Source organism: Lipotes vexillifer, unplaced genomic scaffold, assembly GCF_000442215.2.
Source record: "Lipotes vexillifer unplaced genomic scaffold, Lipotes_vexillifer_v1.1 scaffold484, whole genome shotgun sequence".
Lineage (NCBI taxonomy): Eukaryota > Metazoa > Chordata > Mammalia > Artiodactyla > Lipotidae > Lipotes > Lipotes vexillifer.
Genome location: NW_006786458.1, coordinates 1194892 through 1214257, shown reverse-complemented (window position 1 = coordinate 1214257; position 19366 = coordinate 1194892). Strand labels below are relative to the sequence as shown.

The following is a 19366-nucleotide window of genomic DNA, read 5'->3' as shown; positions in this document are numbered from 1 at the left end:
GTGTGTCCCAGGTCAGCAGGGAAAGAGGTTAATCTTTCTATCCCAAAGGTCAACATAGTAAATTAACATTTTTGCAAATGTTTGCATTAAAGAACAAAAGAAAACAACCGGGTAAGTGTAAATTGCGTAATGCTAAATCCAGAGTCTTGACCAAGGACTCTTGTTAAGGACTTTTTGAGTACTTACCATTTTCCAGGCTCTGTGCTGTCAATAGCGGCAAGAATGGGGAGAAAAATTAAAAGTTATTTTCAGAAGGAGTGGACAGCCAAGGGGCATAAAATTTGACACCAGCATCAGATAAACTTTCACTGGTAACACTGTAGAAAGGAAATTATAGCTGGAGATAAAGGGGAATTTCTCTACTTAGTACTATAACGTTAAATGTGCCTTTCTGTTCAAAATAGTTTTGCTGCAGACAGTGTGGTTATGTAGAAGGAACTAAAAACTTGGAGTCAGAATAGTTGGGTTTGAGACCCTATTTTAACACATCCTAGCTGAATAATCTAGAGAAAAATAACCTACTCTTTTTTTTTTTTTTTTTTTTTTTTTTTTTTTCAGTACGCGGGCCTCTCACTGTTGTGGCCTCTCCCGTTGCGGAGCACAGGCTCCGGACGCGCAGGCTCAGCGGCCATGGCTCACGGGCCCAGCCGCTCCGCTGCATGCGGGATCCTCCCGGACCGGGGCACGAACCCGTGTCCTCTGCATCGGCAGGTGGACTCCCAACCACTGCGCCACCAGGGAAGCCCCACCTACTCTCATTTTTATCTCTGTTTTCTCATCTGTAAAATGAGGACAATGTTGTAAGGATTAAGTGAAGACATACATGCACCCACATACACACAGGCTTGTATGAATCATATTGTACTCTACAGTTGTAAACTTTTATCATTACCCTATGATATTATAACTTTTAAAAAAATCACCAAATTTACAATCAGTTGTGATTTCATTTTTTTCTAATAGTTTTGTGGATTCAGTGCTTGTTGATTTCCCTCAAATATCAATTCCAGGTCATTTTACATGGCTGCCCCAAATCTAGGACAGTGTTTGATTTGACCAAGAAGTTCTGGCTGAGATTTAGACTTAATGGAAGAGGAGGAATAAGGGTGTGGAGACAAATTCTAAAAGCACTTCACAGACGCAACAAAACACTAAGAAAAATAGAGGCTCACCAATGAAATATCTACACATAATAAGTAACTTTGCCCTACTTCCTGCTCAAAGATGCACAAAAGAGTAGCCTGTACAGAGAAGGGCTCCACCTTTGACAGGTCCAAGAATGGAAGCATCTTATGGGTAGATCCATGACAGATGGACATTATCTGCCCTTCTAGACTATGGACATCTCTCTTCTTTTCTCTTTTTCTTTTTGTTTTTCATACTACCTTTACACATTTCTTAGAAAACCCTCTTTAGATATTGGCAATTCGTGAATTGTTAATTGCATTTCATAGGAAATTTAAAGATGCCCACAGAGTTCAAATTATTTACTAAGTCTGAAAGGCTAGTTAATGGAAGAGCTGGGAGAACTGTCTCTGCTTTTATCCCTGTGTATTGTATATTTCCCCCACATAACATATTTTTTTAAACTTTTCTTTATTCTTCTCTGAACATTTCCATTAAATTTGTTCTTGACTTTCTCCGGGTCCCCATCCGACACTTCAGCTTTTCACTGGGTCTGCTAGGCCTGCTATTGGCAAGTAGGACTAAAGGAGTCTGCCTAGAACTGGCTGCTGTAGACTCCATTCTAATTATAGTTATAACATGTCCCCAAAGACACACAAACCTCAGTGGGCTACTTCACAGCCGTTGGAGTTTAGAAAGCCACACAGGTGACACACATTGACTCAGAAGGGAAAATGTTATATGCTGAGTCATTATGTACTTGGCCTCTGAATCAGGGGCTTTCTCTATGAAAAATGCAACAATTTTTGCAGTCAGAGGCTGCAGTCACCTTCATCAGAAGTTACTGGGACATCAGGAGGAGACCATTATCTATAGTCAGATTGTTATCACCCCTGTTTTTCACTTAGACAAACTTATCAGCTTCCTTAAGGTCCCCCATCAGGGTTGTACACTAAGGATTTCAACACTCAGCTCATGCAGTTGCTTGGTAAGGCTAGGAAAGCAACCTAAGACGTGGTTCTTGCTAAGAAGAGGCTAGCAAGACCCTTGCTTTAAAACAACGTTCTAAAATACTAAGAGTAAAGTGAGTAAAATGATCAACTCAAAAGTATGTTCACCAAGAAGCAACGTGTGAAAAGAATTAGTGGGTTAGGAAATGAGCAAGCCTGAAAACAGTGATAATGTGCATGAGGACGTGGAACCCCAGAAATTGCCTCCAGCTGTTTTAAGGAGAAAATAAATATATTAAAATGATATTAGGCTCTTAAGCCTTTTAAAGGAATGACATTCTGATATATTCTACAACATGGATGAACCTTGAAAACATTGTGCTAAGTGAAATAAACCAGTTACATGAAAGAAAAAAATACGGTATAATCCCACTTATTAGGGTACCTAGAATTGGCAAGTTCATGTGGACAGAAGGTGAAGAAAGGTTATCAGCCTGGAGGAGGTACTAATGGGAAGTATTTAATGGGTACAGAATTTCTGTTTGGGATATGAACAAGTTCTGAAAATGGATAATGGTGATGGGTACATAGCATTGTCAGTGTACTTAGGCCACTGAATTGTAAACTTAAAATTGGTTAAAATGGTAAAAATTTTTATATATATTTTCAATAAAACAGCCAGGTTTAGGAAAATGGGCAAAGGAGCCTAACAGACATTTGTCCAAAGAAGACAGACAACAGGTATATAAAAAAGCGCTCAACCTCATTGATCATCAGGGAAATGCAAATCAAAACCACAGTGAAATAGCACCTCACACTTGTTAGGATGGCTAGTATCGAAAAGGCCAGAGATCAGAAGAGTTGGCGAGGGTGTGGAGAAAAGGGAAACTTTGTGCACTGTTCGTGGGAGTGTTAATTTGGTACAGCTGCTATGGAAAACAGTATGAAGATTCCTCCAAAAAATTTAAAATGGAACTACCATATGATTCAACAATTCCACCTCTGGGTATTTATATAAAAAAATTAAAATCAGGACCTCAGAGAGTTATCTTCAATCCCATGTTCATTGCAGCACTCTTCATAATACCCCAGATGTGGAAAAAAACGTAACATCACTGAATGGATGAGTTTTTAAAATGTGGTATATATGTAAAAAGGAATATTATTTGGCCTTAAAGAAAGGAAGGAAATCCTGTCATATGCAACATGGGTGAACCTGTAGGACATTATGCTAAATGAAATAAGTGAATTATAGAAGGACAAATATTGCATGATTCCATTTATATGAGATGTCTGAAATAGGCAAACTCTTGGAAGCAAAGAACAGAATTGTGGTTGCCAGAGGCTGGGAGGGGAAAATGGGGAGTTGCCAATCAATGGGTATAAAATTTCAATTACGCAAGATGAATAAGAACTGGAGAGCTGCTGTCTAATATTGTACTTACAGGTAACAATACTTTGATGTACATTTAAGTATCTGTTAAGAGGACAGATGTCATGTCAAATGTTCTTACCACAATACAGTTTAAAATTTTTATTTTATAAAAAAGAGTATGGACTTCAACACCAGGTGTGAGAGAGAAAAGAGTTAAATTTTAACAAGGAGATACTTTCATAGTAAACAGCATACCATAATTTTCTCCTGCTTAGGGATTTAGTTTCCATAACAATATTACTTATTTAGCAGATTAAGAATAGTAATATTGTATTAGTGTTGAGCAGAATAGCAGACTGTCCAGGGCTAATTGCTAAGGAATGTCTAAAGTTGTCATTGGCAAGGGAAGGTCTTTTTCTGGAAGCAATCTATCTATAGCGGTGATGATGAAGTGGAAAGCATGTGCCCTAATAATAGGAGCAGCTACTTTATTAGGATGGCTTCTGTCACAAATAAGAGCAAATTTAACTTGAAATGGCTTAAACAATAAGAAAATTTTATTGGTCATGCAACAGAAGTCCCAAGAAAGTACACGGTGACGCAGGCAGTTATTAATCTACCAGTTCATGACATCATTAAAAGACCAGGTTTTATTCTTTTCATTTTTCTGCTCTATCTTCTTATTCAGTATATCAGCCATGCCCTCATAATCACAACATGGCTGCAACAATACCAGATAGGATATCCAAATAGCCAGAAGGGACAAGGATATCTTTCCTAGAAATTCCCCAGCATATCTCCTGTCTTACCCATTGGCAAAAAAGGGGGGGGGGGATGGGGTAGGGTGGGTTAATACACTTACCTCTAAATCAATCAGTCAACCACTGGTAAAGGAAATGAGATTATGATGATTGATTTAGAGTGATAGAAATGTATCCAGGAGATGGAGTTAGGATTATCTTTTTTGTTTAATTTTTTATTTTATATTGGAGTATAGTTGATTTACAATGTTGTGTTAGTTTCAGGTGTACAGCAAAGTGATTTAGTTATACATACTCATTTATCTATTCTTTTTCAGAGTCTTTTCCCATATAGGTTATTACAGAGATTATCTTTTCATGCATGCATGAAAATGGAAATGCATATGGAAAAAAAACTGAACAAAATTTGGCTTCTGAAAAGCAAGAAAGGAGTTTTTGGTAGGTAACCTACAATGTTTGTTCCATCACAGTCAGCTAAGCTGATGGTTGCTGTGGGCAATGTGATTCCAGTGTTGATAAATCATTTGATTACTTTTAAAATGCTGGAGATCTGGATGTTTATGCAAGATCTCCCAAGTTTTAAATATTGGCAATACATTCAAAAATACTTTTTGGCCAAAATCATTGAGGCCAAATAAAATAAATCTGCAGTCCAGACACATCCTGCTGGTCAGCAGTTTACAACTTCTGGTTTACGTTATTAATTTATTTAACTAAAACTTAGTTAGAAAGTACTACTGAGTTTCTACTAAAACTACTTAGACAGTAATGTTCACTTTAAGCTTACCAGTAACTGAATTATACTTCTATGAAAAAAAAATTTAATTAATAAAGTCTTAATCAGTTGTAGTGAACTTCCAATGACACAGCTAATAAGAATTCCAGAAGGTAATGCAGGGTAGGAAAAAGACATGATATAAACCAGAGAATGTTTGTATAATTTTCTTTGTAAATGAGGGTTCTAATTTGACAGTTTCAGGGTTAAACAATTAAGCTATTGCTAGCCATCTAATGAGGAGTATACAATTTTCTCCCATCCTTCCCAGTTTCCTGTGATTTCTTGTTTTTTGTTTTCATTAGCGGGTGAATTAATTCCTACTGAATGAGAAAATCAAGGTGCTCAAAACCCTTTAACAAATATTAGTTAACATCAGAGTAAAAAAGGGGTGTGTGTGTGTGTGGGAAAGGTTAGGAAATTCACCTAATTAGAGATTTCAGCTTTATAGCTCTTTAGAGCCATCCTCTTTCCCATGAGTATAGAGAACAGAAAATTTTAATTCATACAAAGATTATCAAGAGTATGTCTCTCTTGAAAGTTTTATGTCTTCAAAGTATAATCAAGAAATAGTAACCTCCTTGAGTGTCAAGAGCAGTAATAGTACATTTCTCTTCCATCCAGATGGTCCAGTCTTCTAAGTTGATCATTTACCCACCAATCCTTGCTTAGCTGTTACTTCAGACTTTTGGATTGGAGCCCTAAAAAAAGACAGAACTCTTAAATAATGAACTTTTCCTAAAAATTTAGATATTACATAACTTTGAACTATTAAGAAATTAAAATGATTTCTCTGTAGTCACTCTTCCTATTCTGTAGCTTATTTGATACGTCACAGTGAAGGAGTGGAAACATGAGAGGGTAGAGAAAGGAGAGAAAAACATCACACTGGGATTCAACTATCCATCTGGCCACTTATCAGTTGTAGAGGGTGGGGCATCAGGAGAAGAATTATGCCATGCTGAGTAATTTTTCTGTGGAGAATTTTCTCCATCTCACTATCCCTGGGTAATTTTTCTGAGAAAACAAAGAATATTGGGGTCATCATCACTTTCTAGCAAAGACCCTTACGTCTTCTTTCTCTTGGTTTTTGTCCAAGCTCAGAAGGAAGACATATACTAGAACCCAGAATACACTCATATAGACACTGTCCTTAGTGAGCATCTTCTAGGAAGACAGGGTTAGAACTTCTGTCCTCTATTCTAGGAGGGCTACAAGATTAGAATAGTTTGGTTATAGATCTCTTACCTTAAGTGTAGACATTGGCTTATCCTTGAAAACAGTAGAGGAAAGTCCTTTTGTGTCTTTATGCTATATTAGGGACAAAAATAATGGGAGGGCGTTAGAAATGCTGTGCAGTTCCCATCTTTGCTACACTTATTTCCTTATTTAAATCCTTCCTACCTCCTTGTCACTTATTTTAAATTCTACCCAACCCTCAGGGTCCAGTACAAATTCCAACCACTTAGTCAATGGACCTTCCTCTTACTTTCCCTTTCCTACCCCATTCATTGTCCCCTCGCCATACTTCTCTCAGTAGTATTGCCTGCTTTGGCACACGTAATATATGAGCAGTTAAGTGCTCCATATGCATATGACTTGTTTTCCCACCAAAAATGTAAATATTATTGAAAAAAATGACCTTAAGTTTTAATTCCTTCTCATTTACTCACAACAAAGTACCAAGTATGAGGGGAATACGTTCAGGATCCACTTGAGCGAATGACTCTACCTGTTACTTCATGAGTGCTTGGCTTTTATTCTGGGTTTGCCTTCATGTGCTCCGTTTTGCATACCCTTCCTCCTCTAGAAAACTGTGGATAATATAGATCTTATTCTGTCTAGAATAAACAAGTACAGTCTAATTTATAATACAATTTTGTATCCTCCAAAATGAGCGTCTAGAAACTAACCTGTGAAGGAGACAGTTCAACTTCTACAGCAGAACCATTTGTCACTTCTTAACAATTACGTAAACAGTAGAACTATTTTTAACAGTAAAAAATTAATAGCCATTCTAATTTGTAGATAGTGAGTAGGCCTTCTTTCTCAGATATTCCTATGGGCTATGATATCTCAGGTTAGCTTAGCGTATCCTGAAAGGGAACCCAGAGATCTGAAGACACCCTTCACATTGGGCACCAGAGACATTTACAACACCGCCAGTGACCATCTGATACTTACAAGGAAAGAGAATGACACAGATGTAGGAATCAGCGGTGGAGAAGAATCTGGCTTCGTAATTAGCTAGTTAAGAAGGCAAAAAAAAAAATTTAAACATGGGGCTTCGAAAACAGGTGTGCTTAGCGGAAATCACTTTCAGAAACGGAGAACTAGGAATCTTCTAAACCTGTACATTTAATTGCTTTCACTAAGGTGCGCACATGCAGTTCAGAAATAAGCTCAATGCCAACAGACATATGATGAAGATGGCATTCTATGAAGCAGATCGGTTCTCTTCTTTAATGAATTAGCTTTTCAGACCCTGTAATTCAGGTTGAAGGGTTAAATTTAGTAGTATAATGGAAAGGCAAGCTCGTATTTCGTCTTTTCCAAAAGTTTTGCAGAAGAATCCATATCTTCTATGAATATTCACACAGATCTGAACATTCTCCTGAAGAAATAATTGGCCATTGTGGGTTATGTCTTTCACTAGTATTCCCTTGAGGTTAGATTGGAGGGGATTTTTAAGAGAAGTTACCAACTCACAACAGAAGCTGGAGGCGCATCCTCCTCTGCCAGAAGGTCAGGTATGTCAAGCTTCATCTAAAAAGAAAAAAATAAAATTTTAAAATGGGTTTATATGAAATCATGTGTGTGAAAATTCTGGAAATTGTAAAGCACTATAGAATTTAAAGAGTGCTTCATTCAATAAAAATAAATTTTAAAAAACGATTGGTGTCCTAATTTCAGCTTCCAAATAAGCACCCCTTTCTGATCATGTGAGCTCAGAACTAAGATGACGCTAAGAGATTGGATGGAAAATCACAGTGGCCCAGCTGCTGCATTCTGCTGTGTACAGAGCTATCAGAGATGGGTAAGTTTCCATCAAGAACATTATTACCAATGTCATTGTCATTAGGCAATTGCCACTTAAATTTTTAAACTTGCAGGACACAACTAGGGCATTAAGGATTATACCTATTACAGGTGTTGTCATACAAGTATACATATTATTGTCATTATTGGGATATTGCAAAAGGAATAAGGAATCAACCTAGAATCGCACAGAGAGAAAGAGAGAGAGGGAGCTGGCATCTGCCCTCCCCTTTCTCTTTATTCTCTTTGCATTTTGTGAACCCCAGCAAAGCAGCCTCTGAATTGTAGAGAGACTCTTTTGCATTGAACAAAAGGCAAAGGTGAACTTTCTGAATGTGTAGTTCAGAGCCCACAGTCCTTGCTACATACTAACTAGTGAGATGGATTTGTAAAACACTGCTGAGTAGAAATGACAGCTAGCTAGTCAGGACAAGAGTGAGAGAATCACAAACTGGGACCCAGGGCAAACACAGTACAGACTATGGTTCACCTCTTGGAGTTGAACAGCCTTCCCCGTCTGTGGTTTCCTCTTCTGCTTGTGTGGCCCAGTGTCAGTGGTAGACAGTGGCCTGTATGTGAAAGCATATCATATAAACTGACTTAGAAATTCCTTCCCGTGAGAGGGAGATTCAAGAGAAGTCTGCTAGTGTCCTTTGCCCATTGTTTCATACTTGGTAATTGACTGGGTTTTCATCTGCTCCCTAGGGCATCCTGCAGGTTTCCTTGTCTTGTAATTAATAATCATTACCACTAATTTTCTTTTCCATTCTCTACCAATCCCTGAAAACTAATAATGAAGATGCTGAATGCAACTTTTATCTAAATTATGCCATTTAATTAAAGATTTGTTTTATTCATTCAGTATTTGTTAAAAGCCCATTCTGGGTGAATAAATCGATTTTTAAAAAATGCTAGAAAGAGACTGTAGTGTCAAGATTATCTTTGAAAGACTGACTGATCTATGTGCAAACCTAGACTCCATTACTTACTTTGTAAGACTTTGAACATGTTAGTTTATCTCCCTGAGCTTCTGTTTCCACATCAGTAAAAAAGTGAAGTGCCTGACCTTGCAGGATTGTTGTGAGGATCAATCTATAACACCTCTTCATCTATAAAATGGAAATAATAGTAACTATTATTTCCTTATGAAGATTAAATGACATAATATATGTGAAAGGGCTAAGCAGAGTGCTTGTCATAAAGCTATGATCAATATATTTTAGATACTGTATTTGGATAATGAGCATAAACATCTTTAATCATGAGAGTTATTATTAATTATAAACGGTGATAAACAGAAGAGAAAACAGAGATCTTACTGTGAAGAATTTCCCAATAAAAAGAATAACTAGCCTCTGGTCCAAGAAAAATGTATCTGTATTTATTTCTGAGTATTTGAAGTAAACTAAAATTAAGTTGGATAATTTGGGTCCTTACATTTTTTTTTTTTGCCATATGTGGGCCCCTCACTGTCGTGGCCCCTCCCGTTGCCAGACGCGCAAGCTCAGCGGCCATGGCTCACGGGCCCAGCCGCTCCGCGGCACGCGGGATCCTCCCGGACCGGGGCACGAACCCGTATCCCCTGCATTGGCAGGCGGACTCTCAACCACTGCGCCACCAGGGAGGCCCTGGGTCCTTACATTTAAAGTGAGTTAGAGGCCAAAAACGTCCCCAAGGCAAGATAATGCCTCTACCTCTGGACTTCCTTCTGCTTTCCTCTGGTGCTTTGGTATCGGGTTACTATAGCAACCACCACGAATATGACGGCCACAGGGAACAGCACCCCAACCACAATGGAGAAATCTGCAGCCAAGAGAACGAGGGCCTCGTGAGAATATGGGAAATTCACAAGTATACATCACACTGGTCCTTATTTCTTTATTTTATTTTATTTTTTGCGGCACGCGGGCCTCTCACTGTTGTGGCCTCTCCCTGTTGTGGCCTCTCCCGCTGCCGAGCTCAGGCTCCGGACGCGCAGGCTCAGCGGCCATGGCTCACGGGCCCAGCCGCTCCGCGGCACGTGGGATCTTCCCGGACCGGGGCACGAACCCGTGTCCCCTGCATCGGCAGGCGGACTCTCAACCACTGCGCCACCAGGTAAGCCCCCTTATTTATTTATTTATCACAAACTCCGCCTACCTTTTCCCCAAAGGACATGCAGTCCCTGGAAAATCTCTCATAGCCAGTAAAATGAAAATATATTTTGATAATGATTATTATAATATTATTTAGATAGAAGAAATTAAGAGGATGTCTAGGGAAAACATTTTACATGAGATAGGTAAAGCATCATACTACTGGGAATTCTTAGAAGGGATGATGTTTGTAATAAATTGAAAACAAAGGGCTGGGAGATCAGAAAATATGAAGTAAGGAGGATGCGGAAGAGGAGGGAAACATTGTTACAATTCAGCCTTGGAATAAAACCAGTGAAAAGAATCTGAAGACTTGAAATCATATTCCTCTTAGTAGCAAGTAAGAAGCTGAGACGTGAAAAAGAGAATTGATGGATAACTGATAAGTGATAGATAGGACATAAGTGAGTGTCCTGCTGACGTTTGCTCTATAGTGGAATTATTATGGACAAAAAACTTATGTGACCTTGTGAATTGGGGAATGGTTCTAACGAAGTTTTTCGGTTTATAGGGTGTTTTTAACCTACTAGTCTAATTAATGAATGCAACTTCAATCTTTTGCTATCTCGTGTATTCATTTCTCTTATAATAATCTGAAAGCACAAAGACCAGGAGGTACAAGTTTGAAGAGCAATGCAAACAGCTACTGCTCTCTTATTATGGAGATGGCAGAGATCAGTAAATGAATAATAAGAATGATTTTTGCATAAATGCAAGAGAAGTTCACAAGTGTGAGCAGACATGTGTGCAGAGAGAGACCTCAGAAGTAGAATTCCAGGTAAGATAATAACAGTTCAAATACCTAATACTCTCTACCCTCCATAAAAATTCCTACCCAAAAAGTCAAAGGAAATAAAGTTCTGAGGCATCTGTGTTAGAAACAGTATAGATGTGTTCAGAATTTTAAAAGTGTACTTGCACTAACAACAGAATCATAGATATTTTCAAAAGAGTGAGATGGTCCAGAGGAAATAAAGAGGAACTTGGCAGTACTTCACAGACATCCATAGTTTGAAAGGATGTGGTCAAAGCCGTGGCATCGGGCGGATGGAGAGTATATAACAGGAAGCAGGTTTACAGTTGAAGATGTCAGTGGTTGAACAAAAAATATAGCCCTTTCTGTTTCTGGAAATGGTGGTCTAGGAAATTTGGACTAGCTCTCTCACTAAAAACAACTAATGAATTTTAAAAAAATCTTCCTAAAAGCACAGAAGTACTGAAGAAATAGGGGGAAAATGTTTTGGAGTGAGAGAAAATTACTTTGGAGTGAGAAAGCAGGAACTCAGAAACACAGCAAGGAAAACGATCATAAAAGGAAGCTCAGAAATGCAGAAAGGAATGAAAAGTAAATAAACCAAGAGTGAACCTTAATGTAAACTGTGGACTTTGGATGATAGTCACATGTCAATGTAGGTTCATTAACTGTAACAAACGTCCCACTCTGGTTGGGGGATGTTAGTGGTGGGAGACTGTGCACGTGTGGGGCAGGGAGGGATACAGGGGAAATCTCTGTACTTTCTGCTCAGTTTTGCTGTGAACCTAAGACTGCTCTAAAAAGTAAAGTCTCTATTAAAAATAATAAAATGGAAATTTTTATGCTGGCCACTAAAAGAATATAAAATAAATGTATAATCTCCAAATTAATAAAAATAAAAATGAAGTGATTAAAATCCTCAGTAAGTCCATAAGAAAACAAGAAAGGAGAGAAAAAGGAACAGGAACCAGGCAGGACAAATAAAAAGCATATAATAAGATTGTAGATTACACCCAAATATATCAGTAATTACATTTAATTTGAATGGACTAAATTTTTAAAAAACGATTGAGACGAAAATTTTAAAATATATCTGTATTTTTTAAAATGAGAGACAGATATCAAACATGAGGATTCAGAAAGGATGAAAGTAAAAGTATTTAGAAAAAGTTATACCAAAGCAGAAGAGACCAAGAGAAATATGGTACAGCTATATTTTTCTCCAGGAACTGTGGACTTCTTTAAAAGGCAAGAAGACTAGAGATACACAAAAGCATTTCATAATAACAAAAGTGTTAATTCACTGGGAAGACATACAATTCTAAACTTTATTGTAGATAACAGCATGGTCTCAAAATATATAGGTATTGATAGAACCAGAAGTAATAGCCAAATTCACAGTTATAGTGGGGGATTTTAACACTCTTGACTCAGTAATTGGTACAACAAACAAACAAGATATCAGTAAGGGTTAATATATTACACACAATTAATAAACATGGCATTAAAAAATATGGAAAACACTGCACATAAGTGCAGAACACATATTTTTGTGTTCATAGACAGAGCACTTACAATATGGGCTTATGCTGGGTCATAAAGCAAGTGTCAACAAATTTCAGCATATTCTCAACACAGTAGGTTTTCTGATCCCTATGGAATTATGCTAAGAATTAATTTAACAAAAGCTAGAAAATCCCCATATGCATGTATGTTAAGAAATATATGTCTAAACAGTTCAAGGGCCAAAGAAGAAAGCAAACAGAAAATAGAAAATAATTTGAAACAAATGATAATGAAAATACCAATTACGATATGGTCTGCAAACTGAAAATTAATGAGCCAAAGATTCCTTTCAAGATTTTTCTTTTAAAGATGAAATAAACTTAAGGAAATGGAATTGTATAAAGTAGAAATTGAAATAGCAAAAAAAATGTTAAAAAAACAAATCATAAAGAATAATAAGTTTTAAAATTTTGTTAGGATATAACAAATATAAAATATATAAAAAAAGAAAAAACAATGCTACAGATACTATTGACATTGAAAAGATAAGTGAGTATTATGAGCAATATTAAACCAAAACATTGACATTTAGGTGAAGTAGGAAAATGTCTAAGAAAAATATAACATACTAAAACTTGCATGAGAAGAAATTAAATACCTGAAGGGTCTTATAGCTACTAAAGACACTGAATCTTTAACTATTGTCCAGAATTCTAGGCCTACATGGCTTACTGACAAGTTCTACCAGATATTTAAGGAAAGAGTCTTCCATTCTTATACAAATTCTTCCAGAGAATTTAAATGAATGAAAATGCTCCACTTCATTTAATATGTCTAGCATAACCATGATACTCAAATTTAGCAAGTACAGGCATCACTCATGAACATAAAATAATAGCAAACATCATCCATCAGTATCTGTGACAGCTATTTCCATGTTGGGTTTATCCAAAGTATGCACAGTTAGATAAATGTTCAAATATCAATCAATTTATTTTGCAATACCAACAGAGTAAAGAGGTAAAAATCTTAACCAATAAATAAAAAGTATTTGATAAAATTCTTAGCAAACTAGAAATAGAAGTGAATTTTCTTGATCTAATGAAGAGGATCCAATCTATACAGAATACCTTCAGATAACAGGGCAAAATACTGAAAGTCTTTCCTAAGATTGGGAAAGAAAGAAAGAGGCTTGCTATCTCTATTTCTGTTCAGCATTGCACAAGAGTACTACTCAGTGAAGGAAAACAAGTATAAGAAATTAAAATTGTGAAGATTAGAGAAGAAACAAAACTGTCATTTTTCTGAAACAGAATAACTGAATATGTAGAAAATCTAACGGAATCTACAAATAACTTACTAAAATTATTAAGAGAGGTTAGCAGAGGTGCTTGATATAAAAATAAATATACAAAAATTAGTTGACCTTCTATATTCTTGTAATAGTTGAAAAGTATTTTTTCAAAAAATACCATTTAAGGGCTTCCCTGGTGGCGCAGTGGTTGGGAGCCCGCCTGCCGACGCAGGGGACACGGGTTCGTGCCCCGGTCTGGGAGGATCCCACATGCTGCGGAGCGGCTGGGCCCGTGAGCCATGGCCACTGAGCCTGCGCGTCCGGAGCCCGTGCTCTGCAGTGGGAGAGGCCACAGCAGTGAGAGGCCCGCATAACGCAAGGAAAAAAAAAAAAAAAAAAAAAAAAAAAATACCATTTAAAAATACAATAAAAATTAATTTCTTATAAAACAAATCAAACAAAATATATGTAAATTTTCTGTGGTGAAAACCATTAACTATTATTGGGCAAAATTGAAGACTAAGTAAATGGATAGATATTTCATGTCAATAGGTTTGGAATTCAATATTTTAAATATCCTCATTTTCCACAAGTAAATCTATAGATGTAGTTTACACTAAATTAAAATCCCAAAAGGAATTGTGTGTGTAACTTGAGAATCTGATTATAAAATATATGTGGAAATACAAAAGCTAATAGCCAAGACATTCTTGAAGAACAATATTAAAGCACCTCCTATAAGATAACAAAATTATTTTGAAGATACAATAATAAAAGAGTGTTATACTGGCATAAGGATAGCCAAATAGGACCACCAGGAAAGAATAGATATCCCAGAACAACACACGTGCATGGACATACGTGCTTTATTAGAAAGTCATTTATGATATGAATAATGGTGTGACAACTGGGCATCTATCTGAGAACACCTGCATCACACACAAAATAATTCCAGATATGTTATAGACTTAAATTTGTAAAGGCAATACAAAAATCCTTTTTAGAAGATAATATATGGGTATACATTCATAACTTCAGGATAGGAAAATTTTCCTTGAAAAGGACACAAAAAGAAAAAAAACTAATCATCAAGGAAATGATTAACAAATTGACTACATTACAATTGAAAGCTTCTTTAGGGCTTCCCTGGTGGTGCAGTGGTTAAGAATCCGCCTGCCAATGCAGGGGACACGGGTTGAAGCCCTGGTCCGGGAAGATCCCACATGCCACGGAGCAACTAAGCCTGTGCACCACAACTACTGAACCTGTGCTCCAGAGCCCGTGAGCCACAACTACTGAAGCCTGCGCGCCTAGAGCCCATGCTTTGCAACAAGAGAAGCCACCGCAATGAGAAGCCCACGCACGGCAACGAAGAGTAGCCCCTGCTCGCCGCAACTAGAGAAAGCCCGCACACAGCAACAAAGACCCAACGCAGCCAAAAATAGATTAAAAATAATAATAATAATTAAAAAAAGCTTCTTTAATCATATGACATCACGAAGAGAGTGAGAAAACACAGAATGAAGGGACTTATTTGCAGCATATATAACTGAAAAAATAGCTTATATCAAGAATATATTAAAACTTACACAAGTTATTAAGGGGTCAGGGGAGACACCCAATAGAAGAATAAACAAAATGGCTTGAACAGATGCTTTGCAAAAAACAAAATCCAAATGACCAAAAAATAAGAAAAGATTTTATTATCATTATTATTAGTTATAAAGAGCAAGTCAACCTAATCCCACATTCAAAGAAGGATCATACATACTGAAGAAAAACAGCGCAGGGAAATACCAGAGACAGGGTGAAAAAACAAAACAACTCGACTCAAAAGAAATAGAGATAATGTAGAGAACAAAGTGAACCTACAAAAATTATGTCATATTCTTAGAGTTTTATGAGGATATTATATCTAGTATACATTCAGTCAAGGCTGCTATGAAAATGGAACAGTCATAAAGCAAGAAAATTTGGAAAATTAAAATAAAATGACAAATATAAAATTTCAAGAAATCTTTTTGTATGTAGCATGAAAACATAAGAATGTGGAAAATATGATTAAAAAGTTGCTGGAGAAACTTTGGGGATTAATATTGTGGATTCAATATCCACAGAATAGGAATTCCAAGAGGAGTGGAAAAAAGACAATGAAATCTTACATAACAGGAAATAAAAGCTTGGAAGAGGATAGTAATTTTCTCACATTAGATGTGCAATGTTACTTACTGAAGACCATGGAAGAACCACCGCAATCAGGAGGGACCCATCCTTCTTTACACTGACATTGGAGCTCGTGGTCACACACCTAGAGGAGCAATGATCCTGTTAGTTTTCTCACTGGACTAATCCCCAACCCAAGGGCTGATTCATCCACAATTAAGTCCATTCCAAAAAAAGAATAACCTCTGCTCTGTAGCCTTTCAACTGTCTACGTAATGTATGAATCAGTAATAGGAATTTCAGTACCAGGTTCTTTGAAGGAATTTTTCATTGAATAAAACTAGTGAGGAGTTAGATAATAATCATTCAAGGCTGAAACATTATTTTAACATCATCCAAACTGTCTGACCTAAAATGACACAAGATTCAGCAAGCTTGGGGAAACGTTGTCAAGACTTACAGCATGTCCTTTGCATTTAGAGGAGCAATTGGCCGATTTGTAAGCTCTTTCGACATCCACACATTCTGCATTAATGCAAACCTGAAAGTGATACGAAAAACACAAAGTAGACATGAATATCCAGTGGTTTCAGTTCTGCAAACTGTTGACTCTTTGGTATTTAGCCTTGTATTTTTAGCTACTATTATTGTTATCAAACTTGCCTTTTTATTAGGGAAATCACCGAATCCTTTTGAAAATAGGAATATGGAATCTAGATAATTTTTATAATAAAATACTTAGGAAGTCCTCTTTAAAGAAGATTTCCTTACTTCACGTCATATCTCATGGGTCATCTTTAATGCCCCTCTTTAGTCCAACTCTGAAGACTGAGAGCACTGAGCTGAGCATTGCACATGGTACGAGGTACGCATCCTAAACAAAAATACTATGGAAAACATGGTAATATCACATCATCTCCAATATTAAGATAATTATCATTTATGTAAAAATAAATAGTATTGTTATGATTTTTTTCATTATTATCATCAGAATGGCTATCATTTATTGAGACCGTACCAATTTGGGGGAAATAAAATTTACCTAGATTTAACAACCTAGTGCTAAGCACATAATAGGTACTTATTAAATAACATTGAAGGCAAGAATGCAGTCATGTATACATGAATGGCATAAACATTGCTTTGAAAACTGTGCTCCATGAAACACAAGGAGGCCTTGAGAAGCAAGCAAACAAAATGAACAAACAACCAGAACATTTTGAGTAAAAGCCACCATTTCAATGTACCTTATTCTCTCCACACTTGGTTCCATTGGCTACTATGCTGATTTCTTGACTGCTGTCTTCAGGTTCAAATGTTTTACATGTCAGGAACGTTATTACACGTCCTTTCCAGAGCAGATAATCTGACCCACCATTACAGAACAACTTCCCACACATGGCATCACTGAAGAAAAGCCAAGATTTGCTGCCTTTGAAATAGCAGGATCGAAAATGCTGTTTTATACAAATGTAGATCAGCTCCCTATCGATATTTAACTAATGGTATTTCCCCCTACGGCAGAGACTTCTAGCTCTCCTTTATACCAATTTCCCCCTTATTCTTCAGTAATAGAACCATTGAATATTAGCAAGGCACAATGTTGCTCAAAAGAAAAATCCCATGTCTCCCATATTCCCAAATTTTGGCCAGTTGCCTAAATTCTAGCCAATGGGAATGAAGCAGAATCTTAACTGCAGATTCTTGAGGGTGGCCTTACGGGAGGGTATATGTCCTCTTCTCAATATTTTCTCCTTTTTGCTTATTGGAATATGACGGTTGGAGTTGGAGAAGCCATACAGACCGAGAGAAACATTTGGGAAAGGAGGTCATACGTATGATGGAGCAAGAAGCTATAAGGAGGATGGATGTCTAACATCATGGAGGGCACCTAGGAAATCAGCTAAGGTTATTTGTTGCCATGAAGGGCAGCAGAATAATTCTCTCGACTATAGTTGTATCAGTATAAGGCTGAGCCTTGGTTGTCACTCCAAGGCACCGTGTGTTACTGGAAGAACCCCTGCAAATTCAGATGAAACTGCTCAGCGCTCACTAAAGCCTTGCCTTCACTAGCAAGGGGAAGAAAGTCATCGCCAACAAAATTGGAATCAATTGCTTCACACAGAATTTAGAGGAATGCTGTGAAAAACTCTTCTGAGAGTGGTAGAATCAGATTCTTCTGATGTCTCTAAGGCTTTTAGAAAATACCACTGAGGAGTGGAGAAAGGCATGCATTCTCTCCAGACTTGAGAGGGTGTTTTTCTTGAATCATTTAGGTAGAGCTTTATGAGGAAGGCTCTAGGACACAGGGACTTTCAGGCTTACTTCCCACTACAGCCAAAGACTATCAAGAAGTTACCAGGAGGTCAGCCTGTGGGAAGAAATGAAATGCTTGTGCCTCTGGTTGTAGAAATTACCCAGTGTTCACACAGAGTTATACAGGACAAGGGTGTATACACTCTACAGAGGAAAGATGGAGTTACCCTAGTCTCTTTTCCCTGTCACGACCTCTCAGACTAAATATTGCCACACTCCCACCCGACTCTCCCACACATATTGCCTTTTACATAATTTTCCCTGATTTCCTGTAAAGAAGAGCCCACAGGGTATGATTATCTTTGAGGCTTAGACTCCCCAAGAGATGACCTTCTGTCCAAAATATAGTTTGTTTGGTAATATCTATCATTGAGACAAATTAGTGTTATTTTAATAGAAAATCTTTGAGAAATGCTGATTTTTTTCATTCAAGCTCTGGTTACACATTAGTTTGTATGTGTAAAATTTGGAGCAGGTCTAAAGTTTAATCTATTATCATGTGAATTTTAAAAGTCATCTTAAAATTGCAGAATCAAAGGAAAATATATAGAAAAATCTCAAGTTCATTGCTTATGGTGTTCTATCATTTTTTTCAGACTATCAATACAAAAAGGAAAACAAATTCTTTAGGTAAATTGTCAATCTTTCCCTTACTGTATTTTTTCTTTATGGAATGCCATGGCAAGTTTAAATAAAACTGTATAATCATCATATTGCTTATTTCTCTGAGTAGATACATATTTATACCCTAGAATCATAATGAAAGACACTAGATGGAAAAGCATCTAAAGTATACTGGAGAATCAGTGTGCAAATTTCCAACCAGGCCCATTTAACTATTGCATGCTCAGTCTCAAACATTCATTCTATTTAACAACCGCTGTACTTGGTGTCCTTTGAAGCATCCATTATGAGAGACTGGAAAAAGCAGATCATTCCCTATTTGTCTTTTTAACTGAGTGCCTAGCCTAAAATATAGCATATAATAGTCACTCAATGAATGTTTATCAAATAAATGATGTCCAAATTCACTTTCTCTTTAAATGGGATAAATCAGAATGTGTCAAAATGAGCAGGAAGGTTCAAATAACAAGGCCACTTACTTTGCTTTCAGGGAATGCCGTGTGTCATCCACTTTTCGACAGTACCCGTAACTTGACCCACCTTCATTCC

The 19366-nt window shown here is 37.0% G+C and overlaps 1 protein-coding gene across 1 annotated transcript in view; it reads right to left on the bottom strand.

The window, feature by feature from the left end:
• ADAM28 (ADAM metallopeptidase domain 28) overlaps positions 1-19366 on the bottom strand; it is a 145441-nt gene that overhangs the window by 17313 nt on the left and 108762 nt on the right. Inside the window, exons 18-25 of the mRNA XM_007458828.1 lie at positions 19297-19357; positions 17125-17284; positions 16338-16418; positions 15944-16022; positions 9720-9828; positions 8516-8594; positions 7696-7752; positions 6235-6297 (exon numbers count right to left, since the gene is read on the bottom strand). Of these exons, the coding sequence (XP_007458890.1) occupies positions 6235-6297; positions 7696-7752; positions 8516-8594; positions 9720-9828; positions 15944-16022; positions 16338-16418; positions 17125-17284; positions 19297-19357 (689 nt within the window). The remainder of the gene's footprint in view (positions 1-6234; positions 6298-7695; positions 7753-8515; positions 8595-9719; positions 9829-15943; positions 16023-16337; positions 16419-17124; positions 17285-19296; positions 19358-19366) is intronic.